Source organism: Hyperoodon ampullatus, assembly GCF_949752795.1.
Source record: "Hyperoodon ampullatus genome assembly, chromosome: 6".
Lineage (NCBI taxonomy): Eukaryota > Metazoa > Chordata > Mammalia > Artiodactyla > Ziphiidae > Hyperoodon > Hyperoodon ampullatus.
The window spans coordinates 70,322,891-70,345,113 of NC_136919.1; the positions used below are offsets into that span (position 1 = coordinate 70,322,891).

Below are 22,223 nucleotides of genomic sequence, written 5' to 3' on the forward strand. Positions count from 1 at the left end.
AGTGAAAACTGGAACAGCCAGTTGCCTTGTTGACTGAAGATAAATATGACATACTTAAAATTTAGTATTTTATGGTATTCTCTACTTTAAGTAATAATAATATAATTTGTTAAATTTTCTTTAGGCTTCGGGAGCAGGAAAGAAAAGAAGCAGAAGAAGCTAGTCAAAAGGAAGTAGAAGAATGGGAAAGAAAACTTCTAGCTCAAGCAGCTCCAACTTGTATGGAGACCATGTGGGAAATTCCAGCAATCGGGCATTTCCTTTGTTTAGCCCAGCAAATTCTAAATTTGCCAGAAATAGTCTTTTACGAATTGGAACGCTGTCTTCTGATGCCTCAGTGTAACGCTTTTCTATCTAAAATAATGACTTCTCTATTAAGTCCTCCCCATCGCAGACCTACCTTACATCGAAGACCTACTTTGCCTTATAGAACCTGGGAAGCAGCACTGAGACAGAAAGTACAACAGTGGTACACGGCTGTAGGGCAGACTGAAAATCCCAATAACTGTGCTGAAAAACTTGGGTTGTGTCCTCAGTTTTTTAAAGTTCTTGGAGAAGTTAATCCATTGGAAGAAAAACCTTTTCATGAACTACCTTTCTACCAAAAAGTGTGGTTACTTAAGGGTCTTTGTGACTTTGTGTATGAAACACAAAAGGAAGTTCAAGATGCTGTACTTGGACAGCCTATTCATGAATGCAGGGAAGTTATCCTTGGTTACGATTATTTGGAGAATGCTTATGTACATTTCCCACAGTTCTGTGGTGCAGATGTACGGATTTATAAACAGAGACCTTTTCAAGCCCCAGAATTTCCAGTTCCACCCATTAAAATACAAAGAGTACCTCGGATTAAACTGGAGAAATTGAAGTGTGACTATGTTAGTGCAAGTAATGGAGAACATAGGTGTAGTAGAGAAGGCCTGCCCTCTGCCTTCAGGAAAGGGCAGGAAATTAGTTTTGATCCAACTTGCTGCCCTGCTAAAATGAACTTGGATAATCATGACATCTCTGTTGAAATGGAAGTGAAATCCAACTGTGAAATTAGAATTCACAGGCCCTGTGAAATGAAAATAACTGATTGTTGTAAAGAAAATTTAGAGAAACCAGGGAGCCCAGGGGAAGTTACTGGCTTTGGAGAGCCTCTCAGTCCAGGTGAAATAAGGTTTATAGAAAATCAGGAAAAATATGGTGAAGCTTCCAGAGTAAAGCCTGAACCCAGTCCATTAAAAGAAAATGCTCTGAAATCTTGCCAAATACATGTAAATGGAAGTCACAGTGATCATCCAGAAATTAACTGCCACAAAGTTGTAAGGGATATTCTATTAGAACAGTCACTGCAGAGCCACAAGAAACTCAAAGTAACTAAAATGAGGGCAAAAAAGAAGAAAAAGAAAAAAAAGAAATTGAAAGATGTTTTGAATGAAAACTTACAAAGAAAGCGCGAAGGTCTTCATTCCCTTGCATTCAAGTCTTACAAACCTGAGATCCAGAATAAGTTATTGATCATCAAAAAGAAAGCAAAACACAAGAAGCACAAATCCGGTAAGCTAACACAAATGGGTGAGAATTACATTTTAGCATATTTCAAGTAGTGCTTTCAATTAGGCATCATGGAAGGCTCTGATTGACAAAATGAAATAACGTGTGTGTATGTGTGTGTGTATGTATGTATGTATGTATGTTTAAAGGTCAAGTTTTATATTAGTCCCCATAATTAAAATCCAGAGCAGAAGAGGTTTTTTTGTTGTTGTTGTTGTTTTTGGCTTTTTTTTTTTGCAGTACGCGGGCCTCTCACTGTTGTGGCCTCTCCTGTTGCGGAGCACAGGCTCCAGACGCGCAGGCTCAGCGGCCATGGCTCACGGACCCAGCCACTCCGCGGCATGTGGGATCTTCCCGGAACGGGGCACGAACCCGTGTCCCCTGCATCGGCAGGCGGACTCTCAACCACTGCGCCACCAGGGAAGCCCAAGAGGTTTTATATATAATACTAACAACAACAAAATACTGGTATAATACATTTGAATTTAATTCTCAGTTGAGAATCTTTGGGCGTTATGTTTTTACATTCTCTGGACCAATTTCTCCATAAGTGATGCTTCCCATTATTCTTTTTTTCTTTTTTTTTTTTTTTGCGGTACGTGGGCTTCTCACTGCTGTGGCCTTTCCCGTTGCGGAGCACAGGCTCCGGACGCGCAGGCTCAGCGGCCATGGCTCACGGGTCCAGCCGCTCCGCGGCATGTGGGATCTTCCCAGACCGGGGCACGAACCCGCGTCCCCTGCATCGGCAGGCGGACTCGCAACCACTGCGCCACCAGGGAAGCCCCCCCATTATTCTTAAGAAGTGTTTTTTTTCCCCAGGCTAAGGGCAGTACAGTGCAATGGAAGAAGCACTGATATCAAGAGGTATCATTCCCAGAGCTAAAGTTCATAGCAACTAGCTTCTTAAACCAAAGCAAGTTAGATTATTTTTCTGGGTCTTAGTTTTTTCCCACATTATATATTTTTCAGCTTCCTGAAAAATTATTTTAGTATATATTTTCATATCCAGAAAAAAATGTGAACTATAAGGAAAAAATTACATCAACTAATAAGATATGAAGCTTTTTTTTTTTTACAGGATTTGTAAGTTTGTCTTACACCAGATTTAAGTACTCACTGTATTTGCCACAAGCCTGTTTGAACAATAACAACAAAAAATCCTGTGAATAAAGTCTTCAGTGGTGGTTTGCTCTCTTTTTATAATTACTCAGGTGCTTTTGCTTTTCCTGTTGTTTGCCATTTAATCAATTTATGTCTCAGTTACTAAGAGCATAGATGAGATAAAAGCAGATGATCAACTTTATTTATTAACACTAATAAAAAGTTGCTGGATTGGGAAAAACTTGAATTGTTTACTAAAATGAATTGTGATTTATTGGCATTATATATGGATTTCAGTTTTTTATTCCTTCCCTCAGTAACAAAGGTAATGAAGATTTGACAATAATTTGATGAATTGGCAGATGAGGGAGTGAACTTTGTTTAGCTGATATAGTTGCTGTTACACCTTAGTTATTTAAGTCATTAAATACAATTAAATGTATTTTAAAATGTGTATGTAATGTATAATTGATAAAGAAATAGTACAAATACAAAATTTACCATCAAGAACAGGCTTAATTTGTTGAACTAAAAATTGCAAAGTGGTCCACATTGACCCAGATGATAAAAAGCTACAGTTTTTTTAAAGTGACTGTCAGCAATAAGTCCTTTAAATTTTATAAGCAATCCATTAGGCTATATAAATTTAGTTTTACTGATTTGGCAAGTTCTCTTTGAAATGTTAGCCTCTAATATATTAAATAATATTTTAAAATTTAAAAACTGTTTTCAATTCCAAAGCATGTAGTATTGTTTTATTAATACCATTGTCACCTAAAACCTTTTAAGTCTTCATTTATGACCTAATATTCATGTGTTCAAAGGTAATTATGGCTTATGATGGTTTATAAAATAAAATAGATATTGATGTAGCTCCTATACAGATTATACCAATAGCAGAATAAAAATATTAACTCCTAAGGATTGAATTTAAAGGAGTTTGTATTGTAAGCAAATAAAGTGTTGCTTCATTTTTAAAATGGAAGTTCAGAGTGTTTGTAGATCAGAGAAAAAATTTGTGGGAGTTGCATGTCCAGTTCTAGACAAGTGGATGAATAAAACTCAGAAGCAAATTCAGTGAGTATGGTTCATGCTCTCTGAGCCTGTTTGTTGGGAAGAGAAGGCTTACAGGAATGAAGTACAAGAAAACAATGGCACTCGCCTATACACTTTCTCATTTTATCTTCAGGGCAAAGTTTGGAAAGTCAGTTTTCAGTGGCACAAATACTAGGATCTGGCTAATACAGTTTCCTTCTCCCTTGTTAGTACTGAGTAAGCATAGGCCAATTCTTTTCTTTAGTTTCTTCACTAAACTTCTTACTGGCATAACAGTACTATGTAAAATGATATAACAACAACGAAACACCTGTTTTACGTTTTTCTGTACACTTGTCTATCTGAGGCTTTGCCCTGAGGGTTTTTTTTATTAGGTATATGATATTGTGGCCTTTTATAGTTAAGGGCATACCCTAATCCAGTGTTTCCTTTCTTACTCTTTTTAAAAGTGAGCTTCATGGTCACAGGTTTGGGAAATATTCCTCTTACAGATTCACATTGTGCATTAGTACAGGTCCACAATGCATCTTACAAAACTCTTGTACCGGATGTGTTTTGGAATTCAGAAATCTTCAGATTTTAGAAGGATATTATGATATATATAATGTTTATTAAATAACATCCCCAGTGAAGCTTAGGGCAGCCCCTGTAACCAAATGTATAATTTCTACAGAAAAATGTATGAAATAGTCAAACTAAATGAGATGAAGACTATAAAGAACCTCATAACAGTTTATGTCAGATTTTGCTATCATATAAATTATTTTTAAAGCTTCAGTTTTCAGAACCTTTTGGACTGTAGAATTGTACATAAGTGATTCTGGGCCAGTATATTAAGGACTTCAGAAAATCTTGAAGAAAACTGTTTAGTTTTGTTTAACCTAGTATTTTTCAAGTTTACTTGAATACAGAGCTTTTTTCAAGTAATAGTGTTCTGTAGAATATGCTTTGGGATAAGCTGTGTCACCCATGGCTGATTTATGAACCTTTACTTAGGGTGGACTAAATGTAGTTAATCTGGATTTATGTAGTTAACCTGGTCCAATTTATGTTGATTACACAGGCCTTAAATTTTGGTGGAATCTCCAGATTTAGTAAAGCTTCTTATTGTGATGGCAGATGATTTTTAGTAGAAGACCCAAAGATAAATTGGTTGAAAATGATTTGATAATTTTAGTGCACTGTGAGGCACTTTTGCAATCCATAAGCATTTTAATCTGTTTTTCAGAATTGGACTTTTCTTTCTGCTTTGTAAATTTTGAATTTATTTTCATTTATTTAAGCCTGCTCCTTACTCTTGGAAGCATTGTAGAATAGAAAAACATTGGCATTTTCCCAATTATGCATACTTATAGCACTAGATACTTCTCCTTCATAATACTTATTTATAAAATTTATTCTTAATAGTTGAATTTATTTCTAGGTTGTTTTGATGATTGTCTCCCTCTGTTCTATAACATTCTTGAGGACAGAAGGATTATTTCTGGTTTTGCATCCCTAGCACTTAGCACAGTGACTAACACATTGTGTAAGAATCTATTGAATGAATAAATGAACACACATAATGTGGTTCTCCCAGATATAACTAAGATTTATCCCTTAATATGTATCTTTCACATTCTTTTAAGGCATTTATATTTTTTAATAGGATTATACTATACATACCATTTTACAGTCTGCTTTTTTCCCACATGACAGTATACCATGAACATCTTTGTGCAATAAGTAGATCTCTATAGCATCATTTTAAATGGCTGTGTAGGATTCTGTTATGTGTATTGTGTAGTCCATTTAACCAACCTCCTTACTGGACATTTTGGTTGTTTTTGGTAATACACTATTATAGATTGTGTAGAGCAGGTAGAGTTGAGTGAAATGAGTGAGAAATCTTAAAATGAGAGGACTTTTTATAAAACCTGAAAAAAACAGACAAAAATGATTCAAGATACATTAATTGTTACAAAAAAAGTGTGTGGTATGTTAAGTTATTCATTTCAACCAGTTTGGTTTGGAGGGTTTTTCTCTCCTTACATGGTCATTATTTTCAACCAAATCATTTTGTGTTAGCTCCTCTAAACCAATTAAAATAAGTAAGACAAGTGGTGTTAGTTTCTTATAGGTGAAGAAACTAAGGTTCAAAAATAGTAAATAGCCTCATTTAATAATTGTTAAGTATGCGGTAAAGAACCGTACAAAGGTCAAAGAGAGGCTAAATCCATGTGTGCTATAGTAAGATTTAATAGAAGATGAAGGACTTTGAAGAATAATGGAGATTGGGTAGATGAAAAATGGTTAATAATGTGAGCACAGCCATGGAGGTGTAATTAAGCCAAGTGTCACTGAAAAAATAAGCATAATTAGAGAAAAACTTAAGGAAAAAGTTGAAAAGTTGAGGGTTTAAAAGGTGTTTGAATGATGGAAATATGCCATTTTGAGGCGATATCTTTCTGGGTATGTGGTGCTATTTTAGATAATTGAATCAGGAATACAGTTCAGGGAAATGAGCTTGAAATAAAATATATCAAATGTGTGAAAGTAATGAGCTGCTTCATAGGGAATGACTGAGAAAGTAATGTAATCTACAATATTTGATTATACCCAGGCCCTTATCTGTGAAACAGTTGTATAATTCTATGTTAATATTACTATAGAACCTAACTGTGTGTGTCTTTATGGGAAAAATTCTTAGAGGACCAACTCAAGATGCCAAGATACAAGACTGAAAGAATCGACTATACTCCGTGTCCTTTTATTTTAATGCCTTCTACTTACCCCACCCCTCCAAAAACCTAATACTCATATAATGCTTACTGCATGCCAGGCACTGTTCTAAGCCTTTATGTATATTGTCTCATTTAATCCTCATAAAAACTCATAAGTAGATGCTACTATTTCCCCCATTATATAGATTTTATAGATTTTTAAAAACTGAGGCACAGAGAGGTTTATTAACATATCCAAGATCACACAGCTAGTAAAAGTGAATGGCAGGATTAGGAGAAGGAATGTTGCAGGGTAATTAGGATGCCATTAAAGAGCTATAAAAAGAAACTGGCAGTGTTTATAAAAATGAAGGAGTATGGGCTTCCCTGGTGGCACAGTGGTTGAGAGTCCGCCTGCCGATGCAGGGGACACGGGTTCGTGCCCTGGTCTGGGAAGATCCCACATGCCGCGAAGCGGCTAGGCCCGTGAGCCATGGCCGCTGAGCCTGCGCGTCCGGAGCCTGTGCTCCGCAACGGGAAAGGCCACAACAGTGAGAGGCCCGCGTACCGCAAAAAAAAAAAATGAAGGAGTAGAAGATAACTCCAGGAAGAGGAAATTCTAAATCCAGATAAGGAATGATTATATGATTGTTCTATCACACTGACAGAAGAAAATAACATTTTGAGAGAGATGTTGCAGTAAATAGTAGAATTTGACAACTAATTCAGTATTCTGAGTTAAAGGGGAAAAAAAGAAATAGGTATTCAGGAGTTATCGAATTATTTTATAGTGTTAAAAAAATGCCAGTATGATGAGAAATTTGCTCATAGGCAAGGAGAATAGAAGGAAAATCAGCTGTTTTGTTAAAGTCAAATGGCTTACTTAGAACATTCCAGAAACTTATATTAGCCAAGATATGGACATTTAGTAAATTAAAGCCATATTTAGACTGTTTCTGTGACTTCACAGTCTAGCTAGGCACTTGCCAGAATCACTTACAATGCAAATGCTCTTGGGTTTTTACTTTTAACAGTGATTAATGTCTTAGTATCTATTCACATTAATATTCCTAAAATGAAAGTACCGAGAGAGTAGTGTATGTGTTAGAATAATTTTTAAACATGGGAAGGCTGAATCTAGGAGTATTGAAGTGGAAGCCTGAATAGTCCAAGGAGCCAAGGAGTGAATACAGGCAGGAAAACCAGGTGAAGGTAAAGATGAAGAATAAGAGACTAAGGAAAGAGTTGGATTGGGAATGATAGTCACCTTAATTTTTCTGGTAAGTGTATCTCCATATTCTAGAATACTACAATTTTATGCCTAAGTTATAGTGTGAAATATATTTTTAGTTATATTTTTCTCTCAAGTTGGGCTTCCTTCTAGAGCTGATCTAAGCATAATTTTAAAAAGCTTCATTAGGCTGTGCTTGTATCATTAATTACTAGGCCATATTTAGTTTCCTTATCCATTTCTAGGTACATGTTGACACTCACTTTTTGCCCATGTTTGTGTTTTAGGCTCAGGCATTGTGTTGAAATTCTTTGTATGTTTTAAAATTGACTTCTGACAGTTATATTTTATGGGACTAGGTGACTTAGGGCAGTGGAGGTAAAAGCCCTGGGTATGATCAAGTAAGTGGTAGAGGAATGGAAGCCCACTAGGGGGCAGTATGTAACTTGCCCTCTATATTATCTTGCCCTGAAGCAAAAACAGGTTATAAAACAAAGGCTGTGTGGTTTTACAGTATCCCATGCTCCATTTAAAAAGTAATATTTAATAAAAAGTAACAGTTGATTTTTATTAAAGAATACAGGAAAATTTGTATTCAAATTGTTTTGTGGAGGACATAGTCTCAAGGTATTAAGTAATAGTGAATATGCAGATCTTATAACCCTAATCAAAAGGAATGCTCTGAAATCAATCAGATGCAGATTACATCCCTGTAGAATGTCTCAAAAAAATACAGTATTTTACCGTAAAAAGAGCACAGCTTTGAAATGAGACAGATCTAGTACAAATATATGCTCCAGTGCATATTAGCTGTAAGTTCTCCATCAATTTATTTACCTGTTTATAGCCTGTTTCTTTCTCTGTGAAAAATGAGGTAATACCTACCTTGCTGTATTTTTACAAGGTTTAATGGAATAGCAAGCAAATGCATAGCACCTAGCATGGTGCCTGGCACACGGTAGGAATCAATAGATGGTAACTATGATTTTTGAGAGGTTAGAATTACATAATGGAAAGAGCTTGGACTTTGGTGTTAGAGTCCCTGGCTATGGGGCTTACTTATTACAGTATAACACTTAAGCAAGTTAAGTAACTTTTTTGATTTTCATTTATCCCATATTAAAATGGGGATATTGCCTACCTTGGAGGGTGGTTTTCAGAATTAACTGATGTAATTTATATATCACCTTACTAAGTGTCTGACACATAGTAGGCTATCAATAAATGTTATTTTCCTTACTACCGTTCCTAGGTCATGTTGTGAAACTCTTTGGTAAATTGTGTAAATTATTTAAATTGTCTGTCAGTGTTTTCCTCATTATAAAATGGACTCAGATTGACTCTAAGAATTGTAAACAATTACCTGCCTCCCTTTTTCTATCCCCAAACTGATAAAATTTCTGATGAAGTATAGGATTCTTATATTTAAGGATCATTTCTCTTGTGTGCTAAATGCTGTACATACAAAATGAATAATAGGATTTCTGTTGTCAATAATTCTCAATCTAGTAAGGAAGAGAAATATATAAACAGATAATTATAATACTGTATGATAAGTGTTACATTAATTGATATGTGTACAAAGTCGAGTGGTAGCACATAGGACATAAGAGCAAGAAGAACTAAAATGAAGGACTAAGTTAATAAAAGAATTTGAAGAAGGTTAAAAGATAATAAACATTTTGTTTAAAGTTTTACCACAACTTAGCTAAGGCACATGAGAACAACAGTTAACATTTATTGGTGATTTTCCATATGCCTAGCAGTAGTCTAAGTCCTTAACGTGTTTTAACTCGTTTAATTCTCACAACATAGGTGATATCGTTATCCCTATTTTAGAGATGATGAAACTTCACAAGGAAATAAAATAATTTGCTCAAGGTCTTGCAGCTAGTAGGTGGTTAGAACTGATATTCCAACCCAGGTAGTTTAGTTCCAAAACTCAAGCTTAAAACTACTGCACAGTACTACTTCTAGTTACTTAATAACATTTAAGTATCTTAATGACATGATGAAAGGAGATGCCTAGTAACCACCTCAGCTGCTTAATTTACTTAATTTACAGTCAAACAGAGTGACTGTTAGAGTTAACTGAGAATTTAGTACCTAAGTTTAGTGCTTCTGTGGCAACAATATGAAATTAATTGGGAATATCAAGAGTGACCTCTGTTGTGCTTATAAAGAAATAAATACAAAATCAAATTATTTTTTAAAAAGCTAGTTAGAGGAGTGCTGAGGGGGTGGGGAATAGGAATGAGGAAGGATTTCATTTCCTTCAAATTGCTATCTTAGGTTAGCAAGCAGTTAAATCTTTTCCCATGAACTTTCAAGAATAGTAAAGGTAGCATATAGAGGAAAGGCATTTTGGTGTTCAGATTTATCAGTCCCCTTGAGAGGTACCTATTGCATCCAGTTTAGAAATCAGTAACTAGCTGTATTATAGAGATACCAAGAATTTAATCACTTCTCCTTGAATATTGCTAAGGCAGCCACCCACCCACTTGTTTTTGTATGAGTTTAGTTCTAGTGTAGGTCCTGTGTGAGCACATAAGCAAATAACAGTGATAAAAGAAATATACATTAGTGTTTTTTTAATTAATTTATTTATTTTTGGCTGTGTTGGGTCTTTGTTGCTGCACGTGGGCTTTTTCTAGTTGCGGCAAGCAGGTGCTACTCTTCATTGCGGTGCACGGGCTTCTCATTGCAATGGCTTCTCTTCTTGTGGATCACGGGCTATAGGCGCGTGGGCTTCAGTAGTTGTGGCTCGCGGGCTCAGTTGCTCCACGGCATGTGGGATCTTCGCGGACCAGGGCTCGAACCCATGTCCCCTGCATTGGCAGGTGTATTCTTAACCACTGCACCACCAGGGAAGTCCCTACATTAGGTTTTTAAATTTAATTAAAAGCGAATGTCAAATAACAGATTGTTACCTAGTAGAACAAAACACTAAAACCCATGTGAATCTCAGCAACTGAAAATTTGCAGTAGTTCAAGTATGGTATACTTGCATTTTATTGAGTCAAAGTTAGAAATGACCCAAATTACAGTTCTGTGATATGATTAAAAGAGGAATACAGAAGAAAATATAATTATATTGTAAACTGGAATTGTGCTTATGAGTTGAATAAAATGTTGCAATAAAATTAACTGTTTTCATGCAAGAAGGTCACATCTATGCAGGAAAACATTTAGAAAAGAACAATAGGGTTTATGAAGTATAGCAAAGTTGCTTTTGGTACTTAGTCATTTTCTCTTTTGAAAAAAAGTAATTTTTAAGATGATTTTAGCCTACAAATGATTGTGAACTAAAATTAACTTTTAAGTATTTCTAATTAATTTTTTATTCCCTACATAGATTGTAAACTCTTGGAGGACAAGGTTTCCATTTTATAATTTTTTGTTGTCCCCATAAATTGTCCTGTATCTCATGTTTGTTGATTAAATAACAATTTATTAATTGATTTTGCTGATTGCAAATGGGGGGAAAAACATTTACTTGAATATGTTCCTTACTAGAAAATAGAGGCTATATGTATGTACATATTTCTTTTGTCTGGTTAAATACATATTTTAGATTATATGTACTTTATGCTATGAAATAGATTTCTTTAAGAATGTGGATTTATTTTTCCTAGTGATTTCTGATTGCATAAATGACTAGGTGCACTTTAAAGGGAGATGTTTACCTTGTTTTAAAACTGGTTATCGAATACTGCCAACGGCAGCCCATTAGGTGAGTGCAGAACTAAAGGGATAGAAGGAAAACCCTGTTTCCTAAGCTACTGAGAGGATTTTCACATTAGGTTGAATAAAGGCCATAGTCTTCAGAGTATAGTTCTATGCAAGTTCCTGACTACAGAAGTCATTGTTAAAGGTAAGGTTTTTTCTTATGTAACCTCATTTTAAGTTGTGAATTAGATTTTAACTAAGCAGTAGTAATATGACTTTTTTGCCAAATCTTATTGTAATAAATTCTGGTACTGTGCAACACATTGGAGATTATAATAGTTTGGTTCTTATAGAAAGAAAACAACATTTGTTAATATGTCTGTTACAGGTAGTTATAGTTTAATGTTTGCTTTTGCTGGGGCTTGTTTTGATTCATCATTTTTATTTGACTCACTAGAAGCCATCTGTTAGTTATAATTTAACTTTCAAGGTTCTATGTAATTTGGTTTTTGTTAATGAAGTGCTATAAACAGCATTATGAAGCTTTTCTCTTTTAATCTTGAAAGGAAAAAAATCCATATCTAAAAAAGCAATCACAAAGAAGAGGAAAACTGTCACAAAGTCACCTACTGTACCAGAATTTCAGGTAAATGTTTCAATTTTGTCTCAATATTTTTTAGTTTAAGTTTTTGTTTCAGTGTTTATATTGTTCCTCAAGAGATTGGCTGAATTCCGCCATAACACACAATACTTTTAATGAGATGTTTCCAACTATGATTTTTTTCCCTGCAAGTGTAGATATAGCTAAAATTTAATCTGCTAGTATTTCAAAAATTTTTACCTCTCTTTTTGTCTCCTGATAGTCAAAAATCTCTGTGGTTTTCTGTACGCTATACTGTTTTGTAGAAGTAGTTTAATAGAAATATATATATATGTATCAAGTAAATGTGTAGATGAAAGTCTTCCAAGAACTAACTAAAATTTGTACATGGTAGCATTGTGTAGGTAATCCATTTTATTTTAATTTATTTGGGCACTATAGAAATAGGAGAGTTACTAACTTAAAAAACAGAACTTTTAACACAGCTATATATGAACTTCAGAGAAAATATTAAGTAAACGTTAATTGAATTGTTTTTAAACATTTCTGCAAAAAGAAAAAAGTGCTTGTATGTACTGCTGTCTGATTATGTGAAGAGTTTTCTGTTTGTAGCTGATACTAGAACAAGCAGAGAAGTTCACCCTAGTTAAATAATACTTTTATTTTCTACTTTATAAAAGATGAGTTTCTACAACAAATGACTATTTCTTTAAAATTTTTCTTTGTATTAGCGTGTCCAATCTACTTCTGGTTTAGGTTATAAAATTAACACTTAATTGCCAAAAAAAAGTGATGTTAAAATGAATTTCTGTGAGTCTCAAAACTAAAGAAGAAAGTAAAGGAGTAATAACTGTGAAAATACTGATAATATGTAATGTGAGTTTAACAGTTACCTATATCCAAAAATGTAGACATATCTTTTTTTCAGTAAAAATTCTATTTTGGAAGTGTTTTTTATGGAAGCTACTAATTGGTAAAATTTAATACTTTTAAATGAACGGTAAAAGAAAATGGACATATTTTTCTTTTGGTATTTTAGAGTATTTTTAATGACATCCTTAGGATGAATTACAACCATTTCTACAAAATCCTTTTAATATAAAGTAACCTTGGTTCCAGCATATTCAGTTAAAAACAAAAAGTGTATTTACTGTTTACTTAGAGGCCTTTCTACCATTTCTTGTGTGTGTTATTTAATGCTATAATAGTATATTGTCATTCATTCTTACACTGATTTCATGCTAGCCTTTGCTATTTCTCCCACTCATTTTTTTCCTTAATCCCTCAAAGTATTCATCCTGGCAGTATGGATCTCAGAACAGGTCTGGTCCACTGTTGATATTCACCTTCATCCCTGTATTAATGGATGGATTTTTATATGTAATAAGTGGCACAGACAGCATAGACAGCATAGACAGTTTTTGTTGTTTTTTTTTAATTGCAGGTGGTATTCATTAGTGAGGCATGAAATGAGCTTAGTGGATTGCATGACCAGCATTTCTTTTTTAAGCTAACAAAGTTAAAATAGAAAATAAATTTTAAGAGTGTTTCAAATATAATAAGGGTAATATTGTTTCATAAAACTTTGGTTTCCCTTGTGTGTGTTTACTGACATGCAGTGTAAAATGTATTTTTGACCATGGGTTAGGGGCAAAAATGTATGAAAAACACTGTCTTAAGTGATGTTTTTAGTTAGTTACCAACCATTTGCTTACCACTCAGAAACTTAAGGTCAAAAGTACATGTTTTGCTAGATTGAACTGTTTAAAATAAAGTGCTCTTCCTGGTTCTTAAGGTGTCCTAGAAAGAAGGCGGGGTTGGGGGTGAGAGAGGGGTGTGTGTGTGTGTGTGTGTGTGTGTGTTTGGCTAGGGTTGGGAAATAGACTTATGAGAACAGTTGTTCTTATGCCTGGTTTACAATTTAAATACCATAGTATTACTGAGAAAGAAAATTGACAGCTATTTCCCAGGAAACAGGTCATTTGCTTCAAATAAGCAAAGAATAGGACATAGTATTAGTCACTAGTAAACTTTATTGTTACATGCAAAACTTACAGTTTTGCCTCTCGTAATAATTCTGTGTAGTTTGTTTCTTTAATTATTTGAAAGACTCCTACATATAAGAAGACTGGTTATTATATAACAAAGAACTGAATTTATTTCCTTCTCAAAAGCTCTAGCAATATGACATTTAGCACCTCAGAAACATATCCAGGAATTAAATTGTGAGAAATGTTGGTTTTTGTTGTTGTTGTTGTTGTTGTACTTAAGTTCTGGTGAATTAAAAAAGTGAATCCTGTTTTGACCTCAGCTACTTTTTAATTTGATAGTGGTTGTTGACTTTTTTAAAACTAGATCAAACCTATAAGTCTGTTTGCTTCAGGAAGAATCCGTGTTTATTTATATACACAACTAAAATATCTATACCTCAGTGTAAAAAAATAATCATCCCACCCCTATTTAAAGTATACATTGTAAGCAGTCAAAGACCTATTGTATTTATATTTGTGTATATATTATAATGGGACTAATCATATATGTACCAGTTTTTCCTAGGAGTTATATCAGTGGTTCTCAAACTTTAAATAGTATAAAAATAATCTTATACTTTTATTAAAAATGAAAAATCCTGGGTTTCATCCTCTAAGGGTCCATCCTTGATTCAGTGGGTCTAGGTGGATATCAGTAATCTGGATAGTGCTTAAGCATATGGATTCTGGAACCAGGCTACTTGGGTTCGAATGCCATCTTAGCCCTAACTTGATAACCTTAGGTAAGTTACTTAACCGCTCAAAGCTTCCAATTCCTCATCTGTACAATGGAATAATAATAGTTCCCACCTCATAGGATTGTTGTGAGGATTAAATGATAGAACTTACTGTTTTATTATCTTATTTATTTTTTCAAATAAGCATGCCAGATGCTTTAGACAAAAAATACTGTGTTTATGAGTAGGAAAATCAATTAAGAGTTGGTTTAAGAGCATCTATTACTGACCTTTACCACTTTTTCCAGGAACTTAAGACCTTGAAATAAGTCTCAGATTTGGTCATATTTTATAAATCATGAAATTTCATCATTAAGCCTACAAGTATTTGAAAAGTGAAAAACTGGGTAATATTATTTGCATCATTATATTTTATTAGAGGGAAAACCTATGCTGAGCCCTCCCTACTCTAGTGTTATGTCGGGTTATACATTTGGCATATAGGGGGACTTGTCATGTTTTTTTACTTAGCAATAATTGTAAAAAGTTAGGAAATATTTTTATTTTTAGTCTTTAGCATGTTGGTGATAAAAGCTTTTATGTCAAATTTAACAGTTACTGATTACTTTGTTAAACTGATTAAATAATTTTTTGTTTTTCTGTGTTAGTTTTTTTTTTTCTTTTTTTCTTTTTTTTTTTTTTTTTTTTTTGCGGTACACGGGCCTCTCACTGTTGTGGCCTCTCCTGTTGCGGAGCATAGGCTCCAGATGCGCAGGCTCAGCGGCCATGGCTCACGGGCCCAGCTGCTCCGCAACATGTGGGATCTTCCCGGACCGGGACACGAACCCGCGTCCCCTGCATCGGCAAGCGGACTCTCAACCACTGCGCCACCAGGGAAGCCCTCTGTGTTAGTTTTATAATGTAAGACTTTTAGACTGAAAAGTGAATATTGATTTTCTTAATAAAGTTAATTTTTACCCAGAAGCCTTTTAATTTGTTTAATATTTGAGAGAGAAGTCTAATATAATGTGAATTCTCCTTTTGTACACAGTTATAACAGTCATAGAAAGTATTCTTTATATATATATATTTTTTAACATCTTTATTGGAGTATAATTGCTTTACAATGGTATATTAGTTTCTGCTTTATATCAAAGTGAATCAGCTATACATACACATATATCCCCATATCTCCTCCCTCTTGCGTCTCCCTCCCACCCTCCCTATCCCACCCTTCGAGGTGGTCACAAAGCACTGAGCTGATCTCCCTGTGCTATGTGGCTGCTTCCCACTAGCTATCTATTTTACATTTGATAGTGTGTATATGTCCATGCCACTCTCTCACTTCTTCCCAGCTTACCCTTCCCACTCCCCATGTCCTCAAGTCCATTCTCTACTTCTGTGACTTTATTCCTGTCCTGGCCCTAGGTTCTTCAGAACCATTTTTTTTTCTTTTGGATTCCATATATATGTGTTAGCATACAGTATTTGTTTTTCTCTTTCTGACTTAGTGCACTCTGTATGACAGACTCTAGGTCCATCCACCTCATTACAAATAACTCAATTTCGTTTCCTTTTATGGCTGAGTAATATTCCATTGTATATATGTGCCACATCTCCTTTATCCATTCATGTGTGGATGGACACTTAGGTTGCTTCCATGTCCTGGCTGTTGTAAATAGAGCTGCAATGAACATTGTTATACATGACTCTTTGAATTATGGTTTCCAGGGTATATGCCCAGTAGTGGGATTGCTGGGTCATATGGTACTTCTATTTTTAGTTTTTTAAGGAACCTCCATACTGTTCTCCATAGTGACTGTATCAATTTACATCCCCACCAACAGTGCAAGACGTTTCCCTTTACTCCACACCCTCTCCAGCAGTTGTTTGTAGATTTTTTGGTGATGGCCATTCTGACTGGTGTGAGGTGATACCTCATTTTAGTTTTGATTTGCACTTCTCTAATGATTAGTGATGTTGAGCATCCTTTCGTATGTTTGTTGGCAATCTGTATATCTTCTTTGGAGGAATGTCTGTTTAGGTCTTCTGCCCATTTTTGGATTGGGCTGTTTGTTTTTTGATATTAAGCTGCATGAGCTGCTTGTATATTTTGGAGATTAATCCTTTGTCAGTTGCTTCATTTGCAAATATTTTCAACCATTCTGAGGGTTGTCTTTTTGTCTTGTTTATGTTTTCCTCTGCTGTGCAAAAGCTTTTAAGTTTCATTAGGTCCCATTTGTTTCTTGTTGTTTTTATTTCCATTTCCCTAAGAGGTGGGTCAGAAAGGATCTTTTTTTTATATAATTTTTTTTTACTTTATTGGAGTATAATTGCTTCACAATGGTGTGTTAGTTTCTGCTTTATAACAAAGTGAATCAGTTATACATATACATCTGTTCCCATATCCCTTCCCGCTTGCGTCTCCCTCCCTCCCACCCTCGCTATCCCACCCCTCCAGGGGTCACAACGCACCGATCTGATCTCCCTGTGCTATGCGGCTGCTTCCCACTAGCTATCTACCTTACATTTGGTAGTGTATATATGTCCATGCCTCTCTCTCGCTTTGTCACAGCTTACCCTTCCCCCTCCCCATATCCTCAAGTCCATTCTCAGGTAGGTCTGTGTCTTTATTCCTGTTTTACCCCTAGGTTCTTCATGACATTTTTTTTTTTTTACTTAAATTCCATATATATGTGTTAGCATACGGTATTTGTCTTTCTCTTTCTGACTTCACTCTGTATGACAGACTCTAGGTCTATCCACCTCATTACAAATATCTGAATTTCGTTTCTTTTTATGGCTGAGTAATATTCCATTGTATATATGTGCCATGTCTTCTTTATCCATTCATCCGATGATGGACACTTAGGTTGTTTCCATCTCTGGGCTATTGTAAATAGAGCTGCAATGAACATTTTGGTACATGACTCTTTTTGAATTACGGTTTTCTCAGGGTATATTCCCCGTAGTGGGATTGCTGGGTCATATGGTAGTTCTATTTGTAGTTTTTTAAGGAACCTCCATACTGTTCTCCATAGTGGCTGTACCAATTCACATTCCCACCAGCAGTGCAAGAGTGTTCCCTTTTCTCCACACCCTCTCCAGCATTTATTGTTTCTAGATTTTTTGATGATGGCCATTCTGACTGGTGTGAGATGATACCTCATTGTAGTTTTGATTTGCATTTCTCTAATGATTAATGATGTTGAGCATTCTTTCATGTGTTTGTTGCCAGTCTGTATGTCTTCTTTGGAGAAATGCCTATTTAGGTCTTCTGCCCATTTTTGGATTGGGTTGTTTGTTTTTTTGCTATTGAGCTGCATGAGCTGCTTATAAATTTGGAGATTAATCCTTTGTCAGTTGCTTCATTGGCAAATATTTTCTCCCATTCTGAGGGGTGTCTTTTCGTCTTGTTTATGGTTTCCTTTGCTGTGCAAAAGCTTTGAAGTTTCATTAGGTCCCATTTGTTTCTTGTTGTTTTTATTTCCATTTCTCTAGGAGGTGGGTCCAAAAGGATCTTGCTGTGATTTATGTCATAGAGTGTTCTGCCTATGTTTTCCTCTAAGAGTTTGATAGTTTCTGGCCTTACATTTAGGTCTTTAATCCATTTTGAGCTTATTTTTGTGTATGGTGTTAGGGAGTGTTCTAATCTCATACTTTTACATGTCCCTGTCCAGTTTTCCCAGCACCACTTACTGAAGAGGCTGTCCTTTCTCCATTGTATATTCCTGCCTCCTTTATCAAAAATAAGGTGACCATATGTGCATGGATTTATCTCTGGGCTTTCTGTCCTGTTCCATTGATCTATATTTCTGTTTTTGTGTCAGTACCATACTGTCTTGATTACTGTACTTTTGTAGTATCGTCTGAAGTCAGGGAGCCTGATTCCTCCAGCCCCATTTTTCTTTCTCAAGATTGCTTTGGCTATTTGGGGTCTTTTGTGTTTCCATACAAATTGTGAAGTTTTTTGTTCTAGTTCTGTGAAAAATGTCATTGGTAGTTTGATAGGGATTGCATTGAATCTGTAGATTGCTTTGGGTAATATAGTCATTTTCACAGTGTTGATTCTTCCAAATCCAAGAATATGGTATATCTCTCCATCTATTTGTATCATCTTTAATTTATTTCATCAGTGTCTTCTAGCCTTCTGCATGCAGGTCTTTTGTCTCCTTAGGTAGGTTTATTACCAGTTATTTTATTCTTTTTGTTGCAGTGGTAAATGGGAGTGTTTCCTTAATTTCTCTTTCCGATTTTTCATCATTAGTGTATAGGAATGCAAGAGATTTCTGTGCATTAATTTTGTATACTGGAAAATAAATAAATAAATAAATAAATAACACTTAACTTGCAACAACAAAAAAAAAATTTGTATCCTGCTGCTTTACCAAATTCATTGATTAGCTCTAGTAGTTTTCTGGTAGCATCTTTAGGATTCTCTGTGTATAGTATCATGTCATCTGCCAACAGTGACAGCTTTACTTCTTCTTTTCCGATTTGGATTCCTTTTATTTCTTTTTCTTCTCTGATTGATGTGACTGAAACTTCCAAAACTATGTTGAATAATAGTGGTGAGAGTGGGCAGCCTTCTCTTGTTCCTGATCTTGGGGGAAATGGTTTCAGTTTTTCACCATTGAAAACGATGCTGGCTGTGGGTTTGTCATATATGGCCTTTATTATGTTGAGGGAGGTTCCCTCTGTGCCTACTTTCTGGAGGGTTTTTATCATAAACAGGTGTTGAATTTTGTTGAAAGCTTTCTCTGCATCTATTGAGATGATCATATGGTTTTACTCCTTCAATTTGTTAATATGGTTTATCACATTGATTTGCGTATATTGAAGAATCCTTGCATTCCTGGGATAAACCCAACTTGATCATGGTGTATGTTCCTTTTAATGTGCTGGTGTTTTCTGTTTGCTAGTATTTTGTTGAGGATTTTTGCATCTATGTTCATCAGTGATATTGGCCTATAGTTTTCTTTCTTTGTGACATCTTTGTCTGGTTTTGGTATCAGGGTGATGGTGGCCTTGTAGAATGAGTTTGGGAGTGTTCCTCCCTTTGCTGTATTTTGGAAGAGTTTGAGAAGGATAGGTGTTAGCTCTTCTCTAAATGTTTGATAGAATTTGCCTGTGAAGCCATCTGGTCCTGGGCTTTTGTTTGTTGTAAGATTTTTAATCACAGTCTCAATTTCAGTGCTTGTGATTGGTCTGCTTATATTTTCTATTTCTTCCTGGTTCAGTCTCAGAAGGTTGTGCTTTTCTAAGAATTTGTCCATTTCTTCCAGGTTGTCCATTTTATTGGCATATAGTTGCTTGTAGTAATCTCTCATGATCCTTTGTATTTCTGCAGTGTCAGTTGTTACGTCTCCTTTTTCATTTCCCATTCTGTTGATTTGAGTCTTCTCCCTTTTTTTCTTGATGAGTCTGGCTAGTGGTTTATTAATTTTGTTTATCTTCTCAAAGAACCAGCTTTTAGTTTTATTGATCTTTGCTATCGTTTCCTTCATTTCTTTTTTCATTTATTTCTGATCTGATCTTTATGGTTTCTTTCCTTCTGCTAACTTAGGGGGGTTTTTGTTCTTCTTTCTCTTATTGCTTTAGGTGGAAGTTTAGGTTGTTTATTTGATATTTTTCTTATTTCTTGAAGGAGGATTGTATCACTATAAACTTCCCTCTTAGGACTGCTTTTGCTGCATCCCATAGGTTTTGGGTCATTGTGTTTTCATTGTCATTTGTTTCTAGGTATTTTTTGATTTCCTCATGGATTTCTTCAGTGATCTCTTGGTTATTTAGTAGTGTATTGTTTAGCCTCCATGTGTTTTTATTTTTTACAGATTTTTTCCTGTAATTGATATCTAGTCTCATAGCATTGTGGTCGGAAAAGATACTTGATACGATTTCAATTTTCTTAAATTTAGCAAGGCTTGATTTGTGACCCAAGATATGATCTATCCTGGAGAATGTTCCATGAGCACTTGAAAAGAAAGTGTAATCTGCTCTTTTTGGATGGAATATCCTATAGATATCAGTTAAGTCCATCTTGTTTAATGTATTGTTTAAAGCTTGTGTTTCCTTATTTATTTTCATTTTGGTTGATCTGTCCATTGGTGAAAGTGGGGTGTTAGAGTCCCCTGCTATGATTGTGTTACTGTCAATTTCCTCATTTATGGCTGTTAGCATTGCCTTATGTATTGAGGTGCTCCTATGTTGGGTGCATAAATATTTACAATTATTATATCTTCTTCTTGGATTGATCCCTTGATCATTCTGTAGTGTCCTTCTTTGTCTCTTGTAATAGTCTTTATTTTACAGTCTATTTTGTGTGATATGAGACTTGCTACTCCAGCTTTCTTTTGATTTCCATTTGCATGGAATATCTTTTACATCCCCTCACATTTAGTCTGTATGTGTCCCTAGGTCTGAAGTGGGTCTCTTGTAGACAGCATATATATGGGTCTTGTTTTTATATCCGTTCAGCCAGTCTATGTCTGTTGGTGGGAGCATTAATCTATTTACATTTAAAGTAGTTATCGATATGTATGTTCCTCTTCCAATTTTCTTAATTGTTTTAGGTTTTTTATTGTAGGTCTCTTCCTTCTCTTGTGTTTCCTCCCTAGAGAAGTTCCTTTAGCATTTGTTGTAAAGCTGGTTTGGTGATGCTGAATTCTCTTAGCTTTTGCTTGATTGTAAAGGTTTTAATTTCTCCGTCAAATCTGAATGAGATCCTTGCTGGGTAGAGTAATCTTGGTTGTAGGTTTTTCCCTTTCATCACTTTAAATATGTCCTGCCACTTGCTCTGGTTTGCAGAGTTTCTGCTGGAAGATCTGCTGTTAACCTCATGGGGATTCGCTTGTATGTTAATTATTACTTTTCCCTTGCTGCTTTTAATATTTTTTCTTTGTATTTAATTTTTGATAGTTTGATTAATACGTGTCTTGGAGTGTTTCTCCTTTCATTTATCCTGTATGTGACCCTCTGTGCTTCTTGGACTTTATTGACTACTTCCTTTCCTATATTGGAGGAGTTTTCCACTATAATCTCTTCAAATATTTTCTCAGTCCCTTTCTTTTTCTCTTCTTTTGGGACCCCTATCATTCGAATGTTTGTGCGTTTAATGTTGTCCCAGAGGTCTCTGAGACTGTCCTCAATTCTTTCATTCTTTTTTCTTTATTCTGCTCTGTGGTAGTTATTTCCACTATTTTATCTTCCAGGTCACTTATCTGTTCTTCTGCGTAAGTTATTCTGCTATTGATTCCTTCTAGAGAATTCTTAATTTCATTTATTGTGTTGTTCATCATTGTTTGTTTGCTCTTTAGTTCTTCTAGGTCCCTGTGAAACGTTTCTTGTATTTTCTCCATTCTATTTCCAAGATTTTGGATCATCTTTATTATCATTACTCTGAATTCTTTTTCAGGTAGACTGCCTATTTCTTCTTCATTTGTTTGGTCGGGTGGGTTTTTACCTTGCTGCTTCATCTGCTGTGTGTTTCTCTGTCTTGTCGTTTTGCTTAACTTACTGTGTTTGGGGTCTCCTTTTCGCAGGCTGCAGCTTTGTAGTCCCCGTTGTTTTTGGTGTCTGCCCCCAGTGGCTAAGGTTGGTTCAGTGGTTTATGTAGGC

General features: G+C 35.2%; 1 protein-coding gene across 1 annotated transcript in view; it reads left to right on the forward strand.

Annotated features, from left to right (window-relative positions):
- The window catches only part of BRD10 (bromodomain containing 10), a gene marked incomplete at both ends in the record, with an annotated part of 105,488 nt that overhangs the window by 52,997 nt on the left and 30,268 nt on the right, over positions 1-22,223 (forward strand). Inside the window, 2 exons of the mRNA XM_079706180.1 lie at positions 125-1,542; positions 11,865-11,944. Coding sequence (XP_079562306.1) covers positions 125-1,542; positions 11,865-11,944 — 1,498 coding nt within the window. The remainder of the gene's footprint in view (positions 1-124; positions 1,543-11,864; positions 11,945-22,223) is intronic.